This window comes from Protobothrops mucrosquamatus, unplaced genomic scaffold (assembly GCF_001527695.2).
Source record: "Protobothrops mucrosquamatus isolate PMUCROS unplaced genomic scaffold, P.Mucros_1.0 scaffold1007, whole genome shotgun sequence".
Lineage (NCBI taxonomy): Eukaryota > Metazoa > Chordata > Lepidosauria > Squamata > Viperidae > Protobothrops > Protobothrops mucrosquamatus.
This window is the reverse complement of record NW_015387243.1, coordinates 351,840-372,535: the sequence shown is the minus strand read 5'-3', so window position 1 is coordinate 372,535 and position 20,696 is coordinate 351,840. Positions and strand designations below refer to the sequence as shown.

The window sequence follows — 20,696 nt, the reverse complement described above, 5'->3', positions numbered from 1 at the left end:
GTATTCCTTCAACCCATCTTGCATGCAGAAGATCTCCCAAACAGACATAACTATTTCTAAAAGGTTTAAAGGTTTCCCCTGTCCAAGTATGACCAACTCAAGGGGGGACGGTGTTCGTGTCCGATTCTCAGCTGAGGAAGCCTGCGTTGTCTGAGAGACGCTTCCATCATCCTGTGGCCAGCATGAAAATATGGAATGCACTAACCTTCCTACCAAAGTGGTACCTATTTATCTACTCACGTCAAACTGCTAGGTGGGTCAGGAGCTGGGGCAAGGAACGGGAGCCCACCCTGCTGCGCGGTGTTTGGGTCTCAAACTCGGGCTGTCGACTTTCCAGCTGACAAGCTCAGCGTCTCAACCACTGAGCCGTCGCGCCACCTCCATGCTATCTCAGACCCATTCAGATGAAAATGGGTCTTGCAATTACATGTGGCATTGGCAGGCATTCTCCCGTTATGGTCTCCCCCATCTTCGCCCAGGGGGTTCTTTCTTACCAAAGGGAACTGATGAGACACTTTGCCGTCTGGTGGGACCTTGGCGCCAAAGCCGTAAGCAGGGAAAAGTTTGTCGCTGTCATAATCCTGGATGATTTCGCCAACTGCTTTCAGAGCCATGGCATAGGAGCTGAGCTGATAAGGGCTCATGTAATGAAGAGAAGTGGGTTGCGATGGGTTCCCTGTGAAAAGGGAATTTTGTCAGTCGCAAAAATTCTGCATCCACCTTTTCCCCCTTCCCCAGCCCAAAGTTTTCTTGAAATCACAACACAGGTTGTCCGACATCTTCCTCCTTAGCCATCCCTATCCAACGGGCCCACGTGAATTCTCCTCCCAACTCCCCAAATAATGGGAGCAGAGACGGCGCCCAGATGTGGCCGGTCCTAAACAAACCTCAGCAAGCATCAGAGTCAACCTGGCTGCTTTGTTACCAGCAGCAGGGCTGCCCTCTGTTCCCAGAGTGACACACGGGTGTGCTGCACTCACCATTGGAGGCCGTGAAGTCAATGGCGACTGTGAAATTCAGCTGTGTCCTAAGGACGGTGCGGAAACGAGAGAGAGTAATGGATGCTGCCATCCTTGGGGATCCCTTCCAATGTCCCGAGGGTGCTCCCTTTTTTTTGTGTGTGCTAGGCAATTCATCGTCTTTCCAGCACCAGGAAGTCTCCCTCTTGAAGAGACCAGAGCATCCCCACCCCCACCCCAATGTGCCACTTCCTGAGGCATCTACTTCCTTATCACCTTAAAAGTCATTGCGTTCTGCCCCTGATGCCCTCTTATAAGTTCCCCCCTCCGCCCCGCAATGCCTCAGAGGCAGTGAACAGGAAGAGGGCTGAGGGCCCATGGCCCTCAGAAACCAGGGACCTGAGAGGCATCCAGGATTTTCAACCGACGCACCCGCCTCGAATGTAATCAACAAAGGTGAATTCTGACTGCACTGTGAATGACAGAAGGGTTACCTACCAGGAACAGAGAAACACAAACAAAAGAGAAGAAGAAGAAGAAAAAAGAAGTATGAGATATTCCGGATGGTGCAGTCATCTGGGCAGAAAGAAAGATTTGGGGGTGAGGGGGTAGGGTGGAGGTCTGTTCTGGATTGCCCTCGAGAGAAGTGATTCAGGAAGAGAAGGGAAATGTGATTGGCTTTGATAACGCAAGCAAGTGCTGCCCTTTTTTTTTTTTAGAGCAGGTAAGATAGTGGTTCTCAACCTTTTTAATGCCGCGACCTCCAACCGGTCGTAAGTCGAGGACTAAACCGGTCGTAAGTCGAGGACTAAACTGGTCGTGAGCCGAGGACTACCCAACGGGTCGTAAGTCGAGGACTTTCCCTGCCCGGGAGCGCCGCGCATGCACGGTTCCACCCCCTCCGCCGGCCGAGGCGTAGCTGGCAAGCGGCAGAGACGGAGCAGGCCGACCACCAGCTGGCCCAGCCCAAGGGAGGTAAGGCACCCGCCGGAAAAGGGGGAAAAAATGGCGGACAGCCTTGCTTGGCGACCCCCGTGAAATGGTCGGTCGACCCCAAATGGGGTCGTGACCCATAGGTTGAGAACCGCTGAGATAAGACGTTTGACAGGAAAAAGCTGGAGTGTGCCCCAGTGAAAAGAGTCCCATCAGCTTCCCATGACTCAGTGCACTGATTTGTAAGGATGAGGGATGGCAGGGATTGTGTGGGCTAAGAGGGGGGGTGGAAAAACCGTCCTACACTTACAGTCCCCGAGTTAATGTACTTCTTTTTCTTGCACTTCTTCCTAGGGTTCGAAACCTGGAGATGGAAGGAAAGAATGAATGAGAGAGGAGCACTTTTTTCCCTTCAACTAACAAATTAGACAGTCAGTTTGGTCGAGTAGTTAAGGTACCAGAATAGAAACTGGGAGACCGTGAGTTCTAGTCCCGCCTTGGGCATGAACCCTGGCTGAGTGATTTTGGACCAATCATTAGGAGACTGTGAGTTCTAGTCCCGCCTTAGACATGAAAGCCAGGTGGATGAGTTAGACCAGGGGTAGGCAACCTTGGCTCTTTTACGACTTGTGGACTTCAACTCCCAGAATTCCTGAGTCAGCATGGAATTCTGGGTATTGAAGTCCGCAAGTCATAAAAGAGCCAAGGTTGCCTACCTCTGATGTAGACCAATCACCAGGAGATCATGAGTTCTAGTCCTGCCTTAGGCATGAAAGCCGAGTAGGTGACTTTGGACCAGTCAATTTCTCTCAATCCAATCTACCTCATACGGTGGCTGTTTGGGGAAAAATAAGAGGAGGAAGGAGTTTGGGGCACGTTCTTGAGTTAGTCATAAAAATAATAAAGAAACAAAGAAATAACTCTAGCACCAAAGCTCCATCTGTGCAAATGCTTCTTCTCCTTTTGGGGCTTCTATAGTCCCGTTATACAGATTCACGGAGCTATAAAGAACAGAAGCATTGTACCCCAGCTCCTCTTCCTGAAAGGCGAGGCCACCTACCTCTTAATTTAGACTAGGCCAGTGATGGCGAACCTTTTAGACAGCGAGTGCCCAAAAACCGCCCCTCCCACCCCTGCTCTGCCCCACCCTCCCTCTCCACCCTGTCCTCTCCACCCCCACCCTGCCCCCACCCATCTTGCCCTGCCAAGCCTGTCCCTGCTCCACCATCGCCCCACTTGCCCACAGGGCCACCTACCGCCTCCATGGCCTACCGCAGATCGCCCAGGCGGCCCTGCAGCGCCATGGTGGCCACGCCCTCCGCCCGCGCCTTGCAGCATCATTTGTGCACGACGGGGTGCAAAGGCGGAGTATTGTCCCTGCTGCCCAGCTGCCATGTCCTTAGCTGCACTGTTCCACGCGGGCTGCGCCCAGGGGCAACTCTCCTCCAGAGAGGCTGCTGGTGAGGAGGGGGCCACAGGGGGAGGCGGGGCTGGGGCGACAGCACACGGGCCCACAGAGAGGGCTCTGCGTGCCACCTCTGGCACACGTGCCATAGGTTCGCCACCACTGGACTAGGCACTGCCAGATAGCAGCCCATGCAAGCTAGTATGGAAAGATGCAAAAATGGGCCACAGATTCATTTATCCAAGGAAAAGCGAAGATGTTTCCAAATGATAAAAGATATTCTGAAAGTTGGGTGTTTCCAAATGAGGCTTTTATGGAGATTTTTTTTCCAGCCTCATTTATGAAATAGCAATAGCACTTAGACTTATATACTGCTTCATAGTGCTTTACAGCTCTCTCTAAGCAATTTATGGCATCAGCTTATTGCCCCTAAAAATCTGGCTCCTCATTTTACTGACCTCGGAAAGATGGAAGGCTGAGTCAACCTTGAGCCGGTCAGGATTGAACTCCTGGCAGTTTGGCAGAGTTATACTGCAATACTGCATTCTAACCACTGTGCTCACCATGGCTCTTGAAACTGCAGTATACAGGCCATCCTTGAGTTACGACAGTTCACTTAGAAACTGTTCGAAGTTATGGACTTACTTATGACATAGTCCTGAAATTACAAATGTTGCAGCGCCCAGTTGTTCACCCTTACGAACGACTGCAGAGGCACTGCAACATTTGCTCTACCTATCCCCCCCGGGGAAGGTCCACAGGCACTGGGCCTGTGGATACTCACCTTGTGAAGATCTAGTGCAGTGGTGGTGAGCCTATGGCACGCGTGCCAGAGGCGACACTCAGAACCCTCTCTGTGGGCACGCCCCAGCCCTGCCTCCCCCCACAGCCCCCTCCTCACCAGCAGCTGCCCCGGAGGAGAGTCACCCCTGGTCGTGGCTCGTGCAGAGCAGCGTAGCCAAGGACATGGCAGCCAGGCAGCAGGTACAAGACTCCGCGCCCCGCAGCATCATCTCTGCGTGGCCGCCATGGTGCTGCAGAGCCACCAGGGCAATCTGCCACGGTGGGCCGTGGAAGTGGTAGGTGGCTCTGTGGGAGGTGGAGGTGGGATGGGACAGTGGGTGGGGCAGAAGGCGGGGTGGAGCAGGTGGGGCAGGGGGCACAGAGGTTTTTGGGCACTCGGTGTCTAAAAAGTTCGCCATCACTGATCTAGTGAGTCTTTGGTTCCTTGGCCTGCTTCTGTGCTTCAGGCCTTCGATGCATTCACAGAGAATGGAAGCCTAAAGTACAAGATCATGTGAGATCAGTAGCATGAGATCTCGCACTACTGAACTCCCGTGATCTCACACTACTTTAGGCCTCTGTTCTCTGCAAACAGAGGCCTGGACGAGATCTGAGGCAAAGGGCTTTGCCAACTGAGAGAAGGCCTGACGTACCGAAGCCTTCCCTCCATTTGCAAAGCCCTTTGCCGTCTTTGCAAAAAGCCTTTGCTGCTATAAACGGAGGCCGGGAGGGGAGTGTGCGTCCTTCCCGGCCTTCGTTCTGGGCAGAAAAGGCTTTTTTCAAAGACGACTGGAGCCTACAGCGATGCAATCTCTCATCCCTGCAGGCCACGGCAAGTTTTTGCTCAAGGCGAAATCGTGGCAGAGAGGCTGGAGGGGAGAAGCTCCCTTGATCATCGAGCGGGCGGGATCGGGGGGGGGGAGCATGAGATATCTCAGTGGAGCGGGGGAGGCCTTGGGTACTCAGCAGCACTAGGTCCCCCATGGCCTTCCCCATCCTGAGATATCTTGTGCAATTAACGACCTGCGAATATGTGGGCGAAAGCAGGGAGTGATCACTTTCAAGTGAACAACCTGCCTCCAGAAGTGGTGAACGTTCCAACACTGGAAGTTTTTAAGAAGAGACTGGACAGCCATTTGTCCGAAATGGTATAGGGTTTCCTGCCTGAACAGAGGGTTGGACTAGATGACCTCCAAGGTCCCTTCCAACTTTCTTCTTCTTCTTCTTCTTCTTCTTCTTCTTCTTCTTCTTCTTCTTCTTCTTCTTCTTCTTCTTCTTCTTCTTCTTCTTCTTCTCCTTCTCCTTCTCCTTCTCCTTCTCCTCCTTCTCCTTCTCCTTTCTTCTTTCTTCTTCTTCTTCTTCTTCTTCTTCTTCTTCTTCTTCTTCTTCTTCTTATTATTATTATTATTATTATTATTATTATCTTTTATTCATTAAACATGAACTTCAGTCAACTGAACATTAAAATTGGCTGGCGCTGATGGCTGACACGGGTTGCTATTAGCATCCTAGGTGTCAACCAGGTATCTCCTTAAAATAGATGTTCCGAGTAGCGCAGTTTTTTGTAACATTGCTGGAGTTATTGCAGGAAGCTGCAGTTTTTTGATGTATTTTGCAAAGTTTTGGGACACAGTTCCCAGTGCTCCGTTGACAATGGGTACCACTGTTACACGTTTCATCCATAATTGCACAGTTTCGATGGCCAGGTCGCGATATTTCATAATTTTTTCCAGTTCTTTTTCTTTGACTCTGGCATCTCCTGGTACAGCGATATCAATCAGCTGTACGCTTCGGTTCTCTACAACTGCGATATCTGGCGTATTGTGTTCCAAATGGCGATCTGTCTGTATTCAAAAGTTATTATTATTATTGTTGTTGTGGTTATTATTATTATTATTATTATTGTTGTTGTTGTTGTTACGTGATTCACTCTTACAAATCCTCGGGTTATGAAAGTAATTGTCAGGCTCCGTTCTATTCATAACTCGAGGATTACCTGTATAGGATGATCCTAAATGAAGTTGGTTTCCAAATGGACTCTCCTTACGTTAACTCCTAGTTATTCTTTTTTCTTTTTCCTTTACCACTGAAAATCAAAGAGGGAAGGTTAGGGGAAAGTCTTAAACCTCCCTATCAAATGTAATTATTCTTTTTGGCTGATATTTTTAAAAAGCTGCTGAGCACACAGTTCTGGCTTAAATGAGAGAGAGTCCATTCAGAAGTGACTGTCCTCTGTTCATAATTCTAAGAAAGAATTGGTATCGTTGGTACCCAAAGATACAGAACTGGCTTTTTTTTAGTTTTGCACTGCAGTACATCACAATCTTCTGTAAGCAAAGAAACAACGCTCTGCAAATACATGGCAGCAACAGTTTTAGATGCCCTCAGAGGAAAATCCTTGGGAGTAGGGGGAAATTTTCACTTATGGCTCTGTATAGCATGTGCATATTGCAGAACTTGAAAAGATGTATTTTAGCACATAGCACTGATGTACATGCTAAAATATATATGAAATTGCTGGTGGCCATAATAAAAACTAGGCTACATCTTGCATGACTAGGCTACATCTTCATAGGCTGATAACAATAGCCTTTGTTCTTCCTTAAAGATCTTTTCCATCCCATTCTTTTAATATGGCAATGCTGGACTCAACCTGCACTCTTCGGTAGATAAATTTTGTTTAATCGTTTGACTTTGGACCCTCCCTTATCACAGCAGAAGCTGGATCACAATTGAAGCTCACAACATGGAAATCACTGGCCAGACAATCTATTTTCTTCTGCACTACAAAATCCACAAGCCCCATCACCAAATACCAATAGTCAAACTTTGGAAGAACTGTATTTCATAAGTCTGGGTTGCATTAGAAAGGTGTAATCTGCATCAGAATATTATCACGTCTTCGTTCGGACAGTTGCTGCTGACAGTGCTGCCTTGAACCTCTGAAGGAAAGATGGAATACTATCTAACAAATAAATGAAATCAAAATGCTGCTGGATTGAAGGGATGAGACTGGACTAATACTAGCAAGCTTCATTAGAGCACAAGAGAACCAACCACTCTGAAAGCAGAAAAATCAAACAAGTTCTCCTGTATCCAGATCTTTCACCAATTGTTAACAGATGTCACTGGGTTGCTCTACAGTCTACACCAATGAGGACTAGAAACTTGCTTGTGGGCATTGTTTTTAAACCCATCGTCCTCAGGTATCCGAAACATCCCCAGATTTCTCAGCAGAAATGTAATTTGTTGGCTCCGAGTAGTACAAGCCCTGCAAAAAAAAAAGGTAATATTGTTCAAGAGAATCTGTATTTTGCCAGGAGGAAACTTACCTCATAGACTGTGAACTGGTTCTGGGCGCGAGAGAGTTCCCGATAGCTTGTGGCAAACTCTCCAATGAAATCATGGCTGCCGAGACAACAAGAAAGAAGTAATGTAATGCTTCCCTGTCGGGGTAGCTTAAACCTGGATTGAGCAAGTGTATGAATAGCGTGTGTTTTGAGTATCCCACATCCTGCTGTGAAGAACCTAGGATTTTTAATTACTCCACCCACCCAATTCACTTAATCCTCTTTTCCCCACAGGGTGCATCTACAAATGCAGCAGATTGAGAGAGGACGGGGTGGGTGGGAGTGGATTTTGAGTGGTTTGCATTTGAGTCCAAAAGCCCAAATTCAGTCAGAAGAAAATAACACAAATGCACAGAGTCTGCAGACTCTTTCATCTTTCTCTGCTGTCTCTGGATTTCATCCTTTACAGATTTTTTTCTTTGTACTTAAAAATGGCCTTTCCCATCTGCTGCCCAAAGGACCATCACTCATTTTGTCACATTGTCATGCACCATTCGCTGATCCAGCACCAAACCTTAAGCAGGGGGAAACTCAGATCGGGGACTGTGAGGGGGAAGACAATAGATAAATATGGAGTGTCTGAAGGGTGTGGTGCAACCTCCAGGTGACTCCAGGGCCACAGCTATCCAATTTTTTTTTTTTGGTAATAATATAAATTGGTTCCCATTATAGGTAGTCTTCATCTAGCAACCACAATTGGGGTCAACGACTCTGTTGTTAGGTGCCTCAACTGCTAAGTGGAAAAATCGTGTGACCACAATGGGCTTCCAACAATCGTTCCCTTTGGTCGTTTAAGTGAGAAATCACGTGACTTGAGATTTTTACTTCTACGTGTTCCATTAACTCTGCTTGTCAGAAGCCAGTTGGGAAGCACATGAATGGGGATCAGATGACCGCACAATTGTAAATGTGTGCCTGTTGAAAAGTGGCAGAATGGCGATCATTCGACCAAGAGATTCTGCAACAATCATAAATGCAATGACAGGTTGCAAAGCGGTTCTGTTTATATATTTGCAACTTCAGTCACTAAATGAGGCAGTTGGTAAGTGAAAACTACAGTAGTGGCCAAAATTGTGGAAACCTTTTGGGGAAAGTGTACAGCAGAAATGCCACCTTTGGTTAAGTTTCCACCCATTTTTCTTCTAATTTCTTTGTAACTGTAGCCTTGTTCACTTAATAATACTATTTTACACTGCTTTCTGGGCAACCAGTCAACTCTTTGCACCATTACTTTAATTTTATTATGTTTTACAAACTCACTAAATGAAAGAACACAAAAAAATCCAACCAACTTGATAGCAATCACATAACACCCTGACAAATGTCCTCCTCTCAGCTTCAATACATGACACCAATAACTGAATCCTACTGTGATCTGATTGGCTCATTGCCAAAACAAGATGACACCTGATTGGATCTCTAAACACTCATTGGCTACAATCAAATGAAGGAAAGCTACCTGATATCAACCTAATCAAGTTGTGCTTCTTTTTTCTGGTTATTTGGCTATAACATTTTATAGAATACAGTACAGATAATTGAACAAACTTTGTTGCATTACATTCTTGATTAAATTATCTTTCCATTGATATATAATTTTATGGTACTACTCCAAAACAAATGGTGTTATTAGTCATCAAACCTCAAAAATACACTTTTCCCAAAAGGTTTCCACAATTTTGGCCACTGCTGTACCTGTACCTTCTTTTGGTACGTTATTTTGACTTTCTAATTCAACCTACAGCCATGTCGATATCCCACCGAAGTCCTGTTTAAATCTGATCCCGCTTTTTCTGATCACACGTAATTTCCTTGTCAACGGTAAGGAAATCCTTTTTCCAATTGCCATCTATTTTTTTTCCAACTTCCTAGTCTACATACAGCCTCTTGGTGGTCTCCCATTTACAACATTATCTATCAGCCTTATAAAATCAACCAAGGTTGGCCATGAGCTTCTGTTCTAGCTAAGAAGGCTTCGAAAAGTCCTGGCAATTCTTTCTACCGACCCTAGCTTCAGATTAGGAACTAATGATTTTGGAAAGAAAGGAAAGGAAGCTTTAAATTTGTTCTGTTAAAGTCAAGACTTCAATCCTACAAACACTTATATGGAATTTCCATCTAAATAAGCACCAGTGGGATTGCTCTATTCAACTTAGAACTAAGGAGAAACTTCCTGACCGTTAGAACAATTAACCAATGGAACAACCTGCCTCCAGAAGTGGTGAATGCTCCAACACTGGAAGTTTTTAAGAAGAGGCTGGACGGCCATTTGTCTGAAATGGTGTAGGGTTCCTGCCTGAGCAGGGGGTTGGACTCGATGACCTCCATGGTCCCTTCCAACTTTATTATTATTATTAATTAAGGTAGGATGGGCACAAGAAAAGTATGACTTTTGGCCCCACTTTAAATAACCTTGGCAAAATGTCTCTTTGCTGGTGGCTCACAGTTTGCAGAAGGAGAAAAAGAGCCTTCACAGGATAAAGAGAGAAAGAGAGTATCAGAAAGTGAGCGACCCTCACTCATTTTTAGTTGTAATGCCATGCGATTAGCGTACAATGCCCAGATAATTGTTTCTTGAATCTCTGGAATAAGAGAAAGGATTATACTAACCTTCCCCTATCATGATGCCCTCAAATGATTTGGGCTACAATTCTACGCTGGGTGAATTGATAAGAATTGTAATTTAACACTAAAGGAGAATATTTGAAGCTCAGGTTTGAACTGAGAGGCCCTTGGTGCTCTCTGAGCTTGGTTGTTTTCTTGCAGACATTTCATTATCCAAACTAGGTAACATCATCAGTGCTAGTGTAGTCTAGCACTGATGATGTTACCTAGCTGGGTAATGAAATGTCTGCAAGAAAACAACCAAGCTCAGAGAGCACCAAGGACCCCTAAATTAATATTTCTGGGAAATCCAGGTGGGGGAAAGGGGGTCTATAAAAACTGGTCCATATTCTCACCTGCCATCCCGGTCCCAGTCATAGACGTCAATTTTCACGGTCCTAGAACAGAAGTAACAAGTAACAAGAGAAGTTGAATTTCCAAAGGAGGGTTTCAGTTTAGGAAAACAGGAGCCCAAATGAAAAAGGAGATGGGCCATATGCTGTAGAGCACGGGTGTCAAACTCGCCGCATCACGTGACGTGTTGCGATGTATCGCAACTTTTTTTGCATTGCTGGAGCTGGGGTGGGCTTGGCCTCTGCATAATGCGACCGGCCCACAGGTCGGCAGTTAGACACCCTTGGTGTAGAGTTTATGTCCACACTCATTAAATTCCTTTAAGTGCCAGTCCATAATATATAGATCAGGGGTAGGCAACCTTGGCTCTTTTATGCTGGCTCAGGAATTCTGGGAGTTGAAGTCCACAAGTCATAAAAGAGCCAAGGCTGCTTACCCTTGTTCTAGATCATTCCTTCACTCCTGGGAAACATGCCAGGGAATATCAATCTTCCTTATGCCACTAAAAATGTATATATGTTTCATCTATATAGCCCTTTGTAGTGATTGCTCCTTATAGATATCTAAAGGAGGCTGGCTACTCTTTTCCCAGCTAAGGTACTTCAATGGTTTTTAACAGCCTTGGGGCAATCTATACCATTTGATCTGGAAACAGCATAAAAATACGAATTAAATTTCTCCTCCAATATTTTGGGTGGTCCGTCATTTGCCAGCCTTTGGGCCCAGAGACGCAGCCTTTAGATATGAACTCTAACCTGTCATAGTCACCGTTGCACAAGGAGCGCACAGGGATGGAAAAAGGTTGCCACACTGGATTCAGATTGTTCTTCACCACCTCTGTCTTGTGGCAGATGGTGAACCTGGAAGCAGAGAGGAGTCATGGCAAAAGGGGGCAAGAGCAAACATGAAAGAAGGGCTAGTGGGCTTTGATGTGGTGTGGAGTAGCATATTGTGGCCTCCGGAGGTGTTGGATTGCAATGTAGTTGAGAATACAGTTTGTCATGCTTGTTCAAAAGGATGAATATTGTAGTCTATAACAGGCAACTTTAAGACTTGTGGACTTCATCTCCCAGACAACTGGCTGAGGAGTTCTGGGAACTGAAGTCCACAAGTCTTAAAATCTTGTGGAATTCTGGGAACTGAAGCCCACAAGTCTTTAAGAGTTGGCAAGGTTGGAGACCTCTGGTCTAGAACGTCTGCAGGCTGCCAGATTAAAGAAAGCTGATCCATCCAGAAACCAGAAGAGCTGTCCACCCTAAAGAAGAGCCCACTGGCACAGGCTCCTTTGGGTTTCTAAAGCACAAAAATTGGAGAGGGAATTTCAGCTGAAGCTCTTGAGCCACAACATCTCAATTTCCCTCTTCCATCTGTGCACCCTAAATCCAGGAACTGCAGACCGTGCCTCTTGGCCTTCTTCCCCAACATCCTTTATTGGAACATCCACTAGTTCGGGAAGGATGGAGATCAGCTTGATGTGGCGGAGAACAAATGTGGAATGTGCTCTCCAACCACTTCTGAGCCAAGCTAGACATGGACATTGAGTGCTACCGTTGCTAAGCAACCACGAAAGCCTTCTTTGCATCTACCACTGAAGAACCGAAGCAAGGCCACAACCGTAGCTGATTTTTGCCACGTATGGAAAAATCTGACTCTTCCACTCTAAACACGGTGAGCAAAAGAACTCACTACCCGCAATCACTCGTGCAACCATCTTGCGCAGCCCAGAACACATGCACTGAAAAGCAGATCCCTTTCCTCCTCCAGCATCTCTTCATCCATCCCAAATACAGGGGGAAAAATGGTTAAAACGGGTTGGGGAGTAAAATGAATAGATCTACTTTGAGGGTGCCATGACTATACAAGCTGACAATTTGAAAGGACAAGAAAGAAAGCTGAGAGGATATCATAGAGTAGCAAGGTGGGGGTCAAGGGCAAAAACCTTACCTCAGCCGCTGATCAAGGCAGCCATGTTAGCTCGGCTTAAGCTACGCCCTACACCCCCGCCATTATTTTCTGTTCACATGACAACAGGGAATAGTCATTTCTTGATGCCAGGAACGTTTTTTTTTTTTAAAATAGTATTTTTTGTCAAATCTTATTCTTCCATCTCAGAATAAATAAATAAATAAGGGGGGTGTGAAAATTGGGGTTATTGATGTGGGTTGAGGTCACATCTGAGAATCAACATTCATCCATTCTTCCCATCTCCTTTTAGCTAGCAAAAAGAATGACCAGAGAAGAGAGTAGAAGAGAATAGAAAGGCAAGCCTAGTGTCTCTTGGGAGCAGACGTGTGTGTGTGTGTGTGTGTGTGTGTGTGTGTGTGTGTGTGTGTGTACAATTCAGGGCCTAATGACACTATCAAGGCAACTACGTGCCATTAAGTAACAGCCCAGAATCTGGCCTGGGAAGTTGGTTGCCTCGAAAAGGGGTTCTCTTGCGTACGTGCCGTCCTCGTTACTGCGGTAGAAAACAAGGAAGGGATCCGATTTGCCAAAGAAATCCTTCTTGTCCAGCTTGTTGGCACACAACTGCATGGTGACAATGTCCTGGAAGGAAAAGGCTACATCAGAAAGGGAAGTGGAGGCAAGGTGGTCATAAAAAATAATCAGCGCTAGGAATGGAAAACTACTTATAAGAAACAGAAAAGGCCCACTGCTTCAAACTTTTTTTTTTTTTTTTTTTTACTGACGGACACTCAAAACTCTATATAAATAGAAAAGAGCCATTTCTGGTTTGATTGCTTTTTCTAAAAAACTGTTCTTGATGTATGATTTGTTCATGTTCTTTGCCCAAAGAACATGAATAACTTACAGATGGTTTCCAGCATCTCTGACCTGTTTTTAGAGTCAGTCCAGTTTTTTTGTGCTATTATACCTTTTGAGAATCAACTTCCATTGAAAACTGCTCCTGGCAAAATTTCATAATGGCCCTTTTAAGAGAAGTAGTTCAAGTGGCTGAGTTTCAGGGCTGAAATTTGTCAGGAACGGATGAATTTGAGAATATTCTCATCCACAGATGAGCTCTTTCATACTTCCATACTTGAAGAGCATGTTCTTCACTCCTCCATGCCTCTTTCTCTCTCTTCCTCTCTTTCTCTTTTTTCCCTCCCTCCCTCCCTCCCTCTCTCTCTCTCTCTCTCACACACACACACACACACACACTCACAGACACATGTTGAAGCAGCAGGAAGCAAAGCAGAACTGGGGGCAGAGAAGTATATTCTTTACTATAATGGCATAAAATTAACTTGTCCCCATATTTGATCTCTGTGACTCTGTTTTGGCTTGCTGCCAAAAGGTGGCAATGTAATTTGAGCTATACAGGGCATATTAAACAAAGCTTTTGCTGTTCTGGGGTTGCCACAAAGAAGAGGGGGTCATCCTATTCTCCAAAGCACCTTTAAAGCAGGACAAGAAGCAATGGATGGAAACAAATCAAGGAGAGAAGCAACCTGGAAATAAAGAGAAATTTCCTAACAGTGAGAACAATTAACCAGTGGAACGGCTTGCCTCCAGAGGTCGTGGGTGCTCCATCACTGGAGGCTTTTAAGAGACCGGACAGCCATTTGTCTGAAATGATATAAGGTCTCCTGCTTGAGCAGGGGGGTTTGACTAGAAGACCTCCAAGGTCCCTTCCAACTCTGTTATTCTATTATTCTGCATCATTGTACAGGTGGTAAACCAATGGCATTGTGGGATCCCACAGTTAATCAAACTTTAATTTAAATGCTTTAAAAATGCTAAGCCTCATGAAGATTTCAATGTTCCCACATGGAATCCTGAAAGATTTTGCCTAAGAATGTTGAAATATTATGAGATTTGAAGAGAGAACACCAAAATCTTATTTTAGGTACCTATACTATAGATTACATGAATAGTGAGAGTTATGATTGAGTACCTTCCTCCACTCTTTTTTTTAGCAAGTCACAGCAGGCCATTCAAAAGTCAAGTATGGCCCTAGACTCGGCAAAGGTTAATAATAATAATAATGATAAAGTTGGAAGGGACCTTGGAGGTCATCTAGTCCAACCCCCTGCTCAGGCAGGAAACCCTATACCATTTTGGACAAATGGCTGTCCAGTCTCTTCTTAAAAACCTCCAGTGTTGGCGCGTTCACCGCTTCTGGAGGCAGGTTGTTCCACTGGTTAATTGTTCTAACTGTCAGGAAGTTTCTCCTTAGTTCTAGGCTGCTTCTCTCCTTGATTAGTTTCCATCCGTTGCTTCTTTGTCCTGTCTTCAGGTACTTTGGAGAATAGCTTGACTCCCTCTTCTTTGTGGCAGCCCCTGAGATATTGGAACTGTCACTGTTCTAATTGGACATCAGTGTAAAAGAGTTCACCTTGGTTTCTCTCTAGCTTGGTTGCTTTCTTGCAGACTTTTCATTACAGAGACTAGATAACATCATCAGTGCTAGTAGTCAGGATCTTACCTTGTTTGGGTAATGAAACATCTGCAAGGAAACAACCAAGCTCAGAGAGCACCAAGGACCCCTCATTGCAACCCTGAGCTATAACTATTCTCCTTTATTGGTAGTTCGCCTTAGAGAGGCTGCCCCACTCATTTTACTCCTGACCCACTGACGCATGAGGGAAGGTGTTCCCGCCTTTTCCCCAAATGATGGGGAGAACAAGCCACTCACCCGACAGTTGCTGAGCTCTTCAGCAGACAGCACTATGGTGCCACATTTCTTTCCTGGAACTCCCCTAAATGTGATCGAGAGATTAAAAACTCAAGGTTAGTGTGGGAGCGGTCCTTTCTTGCTGCTTGCTCACGCTGGCAGTAATGGAACCAATATGGCAATGCAGGATAGATGTGTGGACAGGAACCCAAATAAGAAAGATGAAATACGATCACCAATAAGTTCAGGAGGATGTCGGCAGCCGTGCACAGGAACCAGTTAGGATTTCACAGTAAAACAATGTCCCCAAACCTGAACCTCTCATATGTGTTTAGCTTCCACTCCCAATAACTTTATGTGCCCTGCAGGCTGAGGGTTATGGGAGCTGAAACCCATCATTTCTCGTGGCACCCAATCTATCTAGAGTAGATGATAGATAGATAGATAGATAGATAGATAGATAGATAGATAGATAGATAGATAGATAGATAGATAGAGACAGGGAGAGAGAGAGAGAGAGAGAGAGAGAGAGAGAGAGAGAGAGAGAGTATGGAGAGAGAGGGAGAGAGAGAGAGAGAAAGAGATAGATAGATAGATAGATAGATAGATAGATAGATAGATAGATAGATAGATAGATAGATAGATAGATAGATAGATGGATGGATAGATAGATAGATAGATAGATGAGAGAGACGGGGAGAGAGAGAGAGACAGGTAGAGAGAGAGAGATGATAGATAGACAGACAGACAGACAGATAGAGACAGGTAGAGAGAGAGAGAGAGGTAGAGAGAGAATGATAGATAGATAGATAGATAGATAGATAGATAGATAGATAGATAGATAGATAGATAGATGGAGAAAGACAGGTAGACAGAGAGAGAGAGAGAGAGAGAGAGAGAGAGAGAGAGAGAGAGAGAGAGACATACAGACAGATAGATGATAGACAGACAGAGATATAGTTAACAGTTAGTAATACCCATAAACAAAGCTTGGGAATGGTTAAAAAGCAAGATAAACAGTAATGATGGAGAAAACACAACTTGTGGCTTTAACTACCCAATAATTTATTGCAGGCATTGCTTTATAAGAGGGATGGGTAACCTGCAGCCTCTTTTCTGCAGCCTCCACAGAACCCTAAACTTGTGCTGCTTAGATTGGGTGGCAAACAATAGACTTCCTATCACTTTTTATTGAAAAATGAAACCAAAGAATTATGTGAAGCCTGTAAAAAGGAAGAAAAGGAAGAAGGAAAGCCCGTGGTTATCCATCACCCTATCTTTTATATTCCACATTTTCTTGTTAGAATGATGTACTAATAAACATAACAGCCCTATAGCAGCTCCCTTGCTTTATAGAAATCCTATCAGAATTTACTGGACCCTGAATCCAAAGTTAGCGGAGTGGAGAAGACTAGCAATAAACAAAAATTAAATACCTAAACTGCAAGATGCCTATTGGCTGGGATAATACTATTGAAGGGAATTGCACTTCGCCCCCCCCCCCCATTATATTGCAGCAATGTGATTCTTATTTGCTTGGCACGGATGATTACTCTGAATAGCTTCCTTCAGTTAGAAAGCACAAATGCCAACTAAACAGCATAGGAACAGATTCCCCTCAGTTGGAAGTGATGCACTGGAGATCAGAGTGAAGGAGCAATAACACTTAGACTTATATACCTCTTCACAGTGCTTTATAGCCCTCTCTAAGTGGTTTACAGAATCAGCATATTGACCCCAACAATTTGGGTCCTCAACCAGGGGGCCTGCTTCTTAATTCCCATCATAGCAAGGTGTCAGGTCCCAAGAACGACAAGTGGGGTTACCTTGGCTTCTTTGATTGTTCTTCACCTACAGACAGACTCTTGCCAGACTAAAGCAACTATTTGCATAGCTATAGATACACTCTGGGAACTGCTAGGTTCAGCCCTCTTCCTGCCAACCAAACTGTCCAAGCTCTGCTGCCTCTTTGTCCTCCGGAGAATCCAGACTACATTCCACCACACAAGGTGACTGCTGTGCATCGCAACCATTTCGAGCTTTGAAGGCGCAGCAGCACCTTTTGTCAGAAGGAATTAGCCTCTGGTGGAGAAGCCGGTCCCCAGGACCCCCAGCTTTGCCCTAGCATTGCTACCAGTTGGAAAAGCCCAGAAGTTCCTACAAGTTTTTCCTCAAAGCTGAAGGACTGAGGGCTTTTAGCCAATAATATCTGTTCTGAAACAGCTCCAAACACAATCCTTCCCACGCAGGGCTCAGAATGGCCAGACCATCCTGCTCCTTCAGTTTGTTAATGCATCTGTATCAAAGCTGGAGTATTCCAGCCAAGCCCCTCCCCCCCCCAGCACACTTGGCTGCCCTCCCACGCCTGGGAGCCGAGTTCCTTTTTTATTCAGACTGCCAACTAATGAGATATTTTAATCAGAAGAGCTGAACTGATTAAGCAATTACATGGCTGTTGTTTTTAAAGTGTTTCTCCTCTTGAGATCCTCAATCTTTGCTGTAACCTGAATGGAACAAAGAAGAGTGATGCCATTGATCTTCAGGAATTTGAAATCGTCTGTTTCTGATTTCTACAACCTGGGCATTTCCAAACGCATCAGGGCTTTGAGGAATCTTAACCAACCCACCCAGAATTTTCAGGCAGAGTTCCAACATCCTGGAAGGATGAAGACACCGCTTCATCTTTCTTTCCTTCTTTCTTTCTTTCTCCTGTTGGAGAATAAAGGCTGCTTAATTGTATGAAAACATCAGAGACAAAAGACCATACAAACCGTTCAAATGCCACTTCACATAGTCCTCGGCTTATGAGCATAAATGAGCCTGGGATTATTGTTGTAAGTCATGCCGTTCATTAAGCAGATGACTGATTTGATTTTGTGACTTTTTATGGCGGTCATTAAGTGAGCCCATTGTCCTCAATGGATGTTTTTTTGCTGGAAACTGGAAATAAACTCCGTGTCAACACAGCTAACATCGATGTTCTTGCTTTGACAACATATGGAGACTCATCCATTTTCCTTCACTTTAAATTTTACTTTTAGAGTTAGAATTAGATGATACTGGGGGGGGGGGAGGTGGAATGTGCATGGGAGATTAGACAAAACAATACTGTATAATAGTGAGAACCAAGGTTGTTTGTAATAAATGATGATAAGGCATGGTGGGATGAAGAATTGGGTGGAAAGCCAGCATTTCAAACTAATTGGAGAATGTGATTTATGACTGTTAGTTGTAGGAGGGAATTGTGCTTTGATACTATATNAGAGAGAGAGAGAGAGAGAGAGAGAGAGAGAGAGAGAGAGAGAGAGAGAGAGAGAGAGAGAGAGAGAGAGAGACAGATAGATAGATAGATAGACATACAGACAGATAGATGATAGACAGACAGAGATATAGTTAACAGTTAGTAATACCCATAAACAAAGCTTGGGAATGGTTAAAAAGCAAGATAAACAGTAATGATGGAGAAAACACAACTTGTGGCTTTAACTACCCAATAATTTATTGCAGGCATTGCTTTATAAGAGGGATGGGTAACCTGCAGTCTCTTTTCTGCAGCCTCCACAGAACCCTAAACTTGTGCTGCTTAGATTGGGTGGCAAACAATAGACTTCCTATCACTTTTTATTGAAAAATGAAACCAAAGAGTTATGTGAAGCCTGTAAAAAGGAAGAAAAGGAAGAAGGAAAGCCTGTGGTTATCCATCACCATATCTTTTATATTACACATTTTCATGTTAGAATGATGTACTAATAACTATAACAGCCCTATAGCAGCTCCCTTGCTTTATAGAAATCCTATCAGAATTTACTGGACCCTGAATCCAAAGTTAGCAGAGTGGAGAAGACTAGCAATAAACAAAAATTAAATACCTAAACTGCAAGATGCCTATTGGCTGGGATAATACTATTGAAGGGAATTGCACTCCCCCCCCCCCCATTATATTGCAGCAATGTGATTCTTATTTGCTTGGCACGGATGATTACTCTGAATAGCTTCCTTCAGTTAGAAAGCACAAATGCCAACTAAACAGCATAGGAACAGATTCCCCTCAGTTGGAAGTGATGCACTGGAGATCAGAGTGAAGGAGCAATAGCACTTAGACTTATATACCTCTTCACAGTGCTTTATAGCCCTCTCTAAGCGGTTTACAGAGTCAGCATATTGACCCCAACAATTTGGGTCCTCAACCAGGGGGCCTGCTTCTTAATTCCCATCATAGCAAGAAGGTGTCAGGTCCCAAGAACGACAAGTGGGGTTACCTTGGCTTCTTTGATTATTCTTCACCTACAGACAGACTCTTGCCAGACTAAAGCAACTATTTGCATAGCTATAGATACACTCTGGGAACTGCTAGGTTCAGCCCTCTTCCTGCCGACCAAACTGTCCAAGCTCCGCTGCCTCTTTGTCCTCCTGGGAATCCAGACTACATTCCACCACACAAGGTGACTGCTGTGCATCGCAACCATTTCGAGCTTTGAAGGCGCAGCAGCACATTTTGTCAGAAGGAATTAGCCTCTGGTGGAGAAGCCGGTCCCCAGGACCCCCAGCTTTGCCCTTGCTACCAGTTGGAAAAGCCCAGAAATTCCTACAAGTTTTTCCTCAAAGCTGAAGGACTGAGGGCTTTTAGCCAATAATATCTGTTCTGAAACAGCTCCAAACACAATCCTTCCCACGCAGGGCTCAGAATGGCCAGACCATCCTGCTCCTTCAGTTTGTTAATGCATCTGTATCAAAGCTGGAGTATTCCAGCCAAGCCCCTCCCCCCCCCCCAGCACACTTGGCTGCCCTCCCACGCCTGGGAGCCGAGTTCCTTTTTTATTCAGACTGCCAACTAATGAGATATTTTAATCAGAAGAGCTGAACTGATTAAGCAATTACATGGCTGTTGTTTTTAAAGTGTTTCTCCTCTTGAGATCCTCAATCTTTGCTGTAACCTGAATGGAACAAAGACGAGTGATGCCATTGATCTTCAGGAATTTGAAATCGTCTGTTTCTGATTTCTACAACCTGGGCATTTCCAAATGCATCAGGGCTTTGAGGAATCTTAACCAACCCCCCCCAGAATTTTCAGGCAGAGTTCCAACATCCTGGAAGGATGAAGACACCGCTTCATCTTTCTTTCCTTCTTTCTTTCTTTCTCCTGTTGGAGAATAAAGGCTGCTTAATTGTATGAAAACATCAGAGACAAAAGACCATACAAACCGTTCAAATGCCACTTCACATAGTCCTCGGCTTATGAGCATAAATGAGCCTGGGATTATTGTTGTAAGTCATGCCGTTCATTAAGCAGATGACTGATTTGATTTTGTGACTTTTTATGGCGGTCATTAAGTGAGCCCATTGTCCTCAATGGATGTTTTTTGCTGGAAACTGGAAATAAACTCCGTGTCAACACAGCTAACATCGATGTTCTTGCTTTGACAACATATGGAGACTCATCCATTTTCCTTCACTTTAAATTTTACTTTTAGAGTTAGAATTAGATGATACTGGGGGGGGGGAGGTGGAATGTGCATGGGAGATTAGACAAAACAATACTGTATAATAGTGAGAACCAAGGTTGTTTGTAATAAATGATGATAAGGCATGGTGGGATGAAGAATTGGGTGGAAAGCCAGCATTTCAAACTAATTGGAGAATGTGATTTATGACTGTTAGTTGTAGGAGGGAATTGTGCTTTGATACTATAT

General features: G+C 44.7%; 1 protein-coding gene across 1 annotated transcript in view; it reads right to left on the bottom strand.

Moving 5' to 3' along the window:
* CPNE9 (copine family member 9) overlaps positions 1–20,696 on the bottom strand; it is a 65,548-nt gene that overhangs the window by 9,168 nt on the left and 35,684 nt on the right. Inside the window, exons 8-16 of the mRNA XM_029284836.1 lie at positions 15,028–15,091; positions 12,832–12,935; positions 11,144–11,248; positions 10,391–10,432; positions 7,413–7,488; positions 2,203–2,256; positions 1,392–1,453; positions 981–1,027; positions 495–676 (exon numbers count right to left, since the gene is read on the bottom strand). Coding sequence (XP_029140669.1) covers positions 495–676; positions 981–1,027; positions 1,392–1,453; positions 2,203–2,256; positions 7,413–7,488; positions 10,391–10,432; positions 11,144–11,248; positions 12,832–12,935; positions 15,028–15,091 — 736 coding nt within the window. The remainder of the gene's footprint in view (positions 1–494; positions 677–980; positions 1,028–1,391; positions 1,454–2,202; positions 2,257–7,412; positions 7,489–10,390; positions 10,433–11,143; positions 11,249–12,831; positions 12,936–15,027; positions 15,092–20,696) is intronic.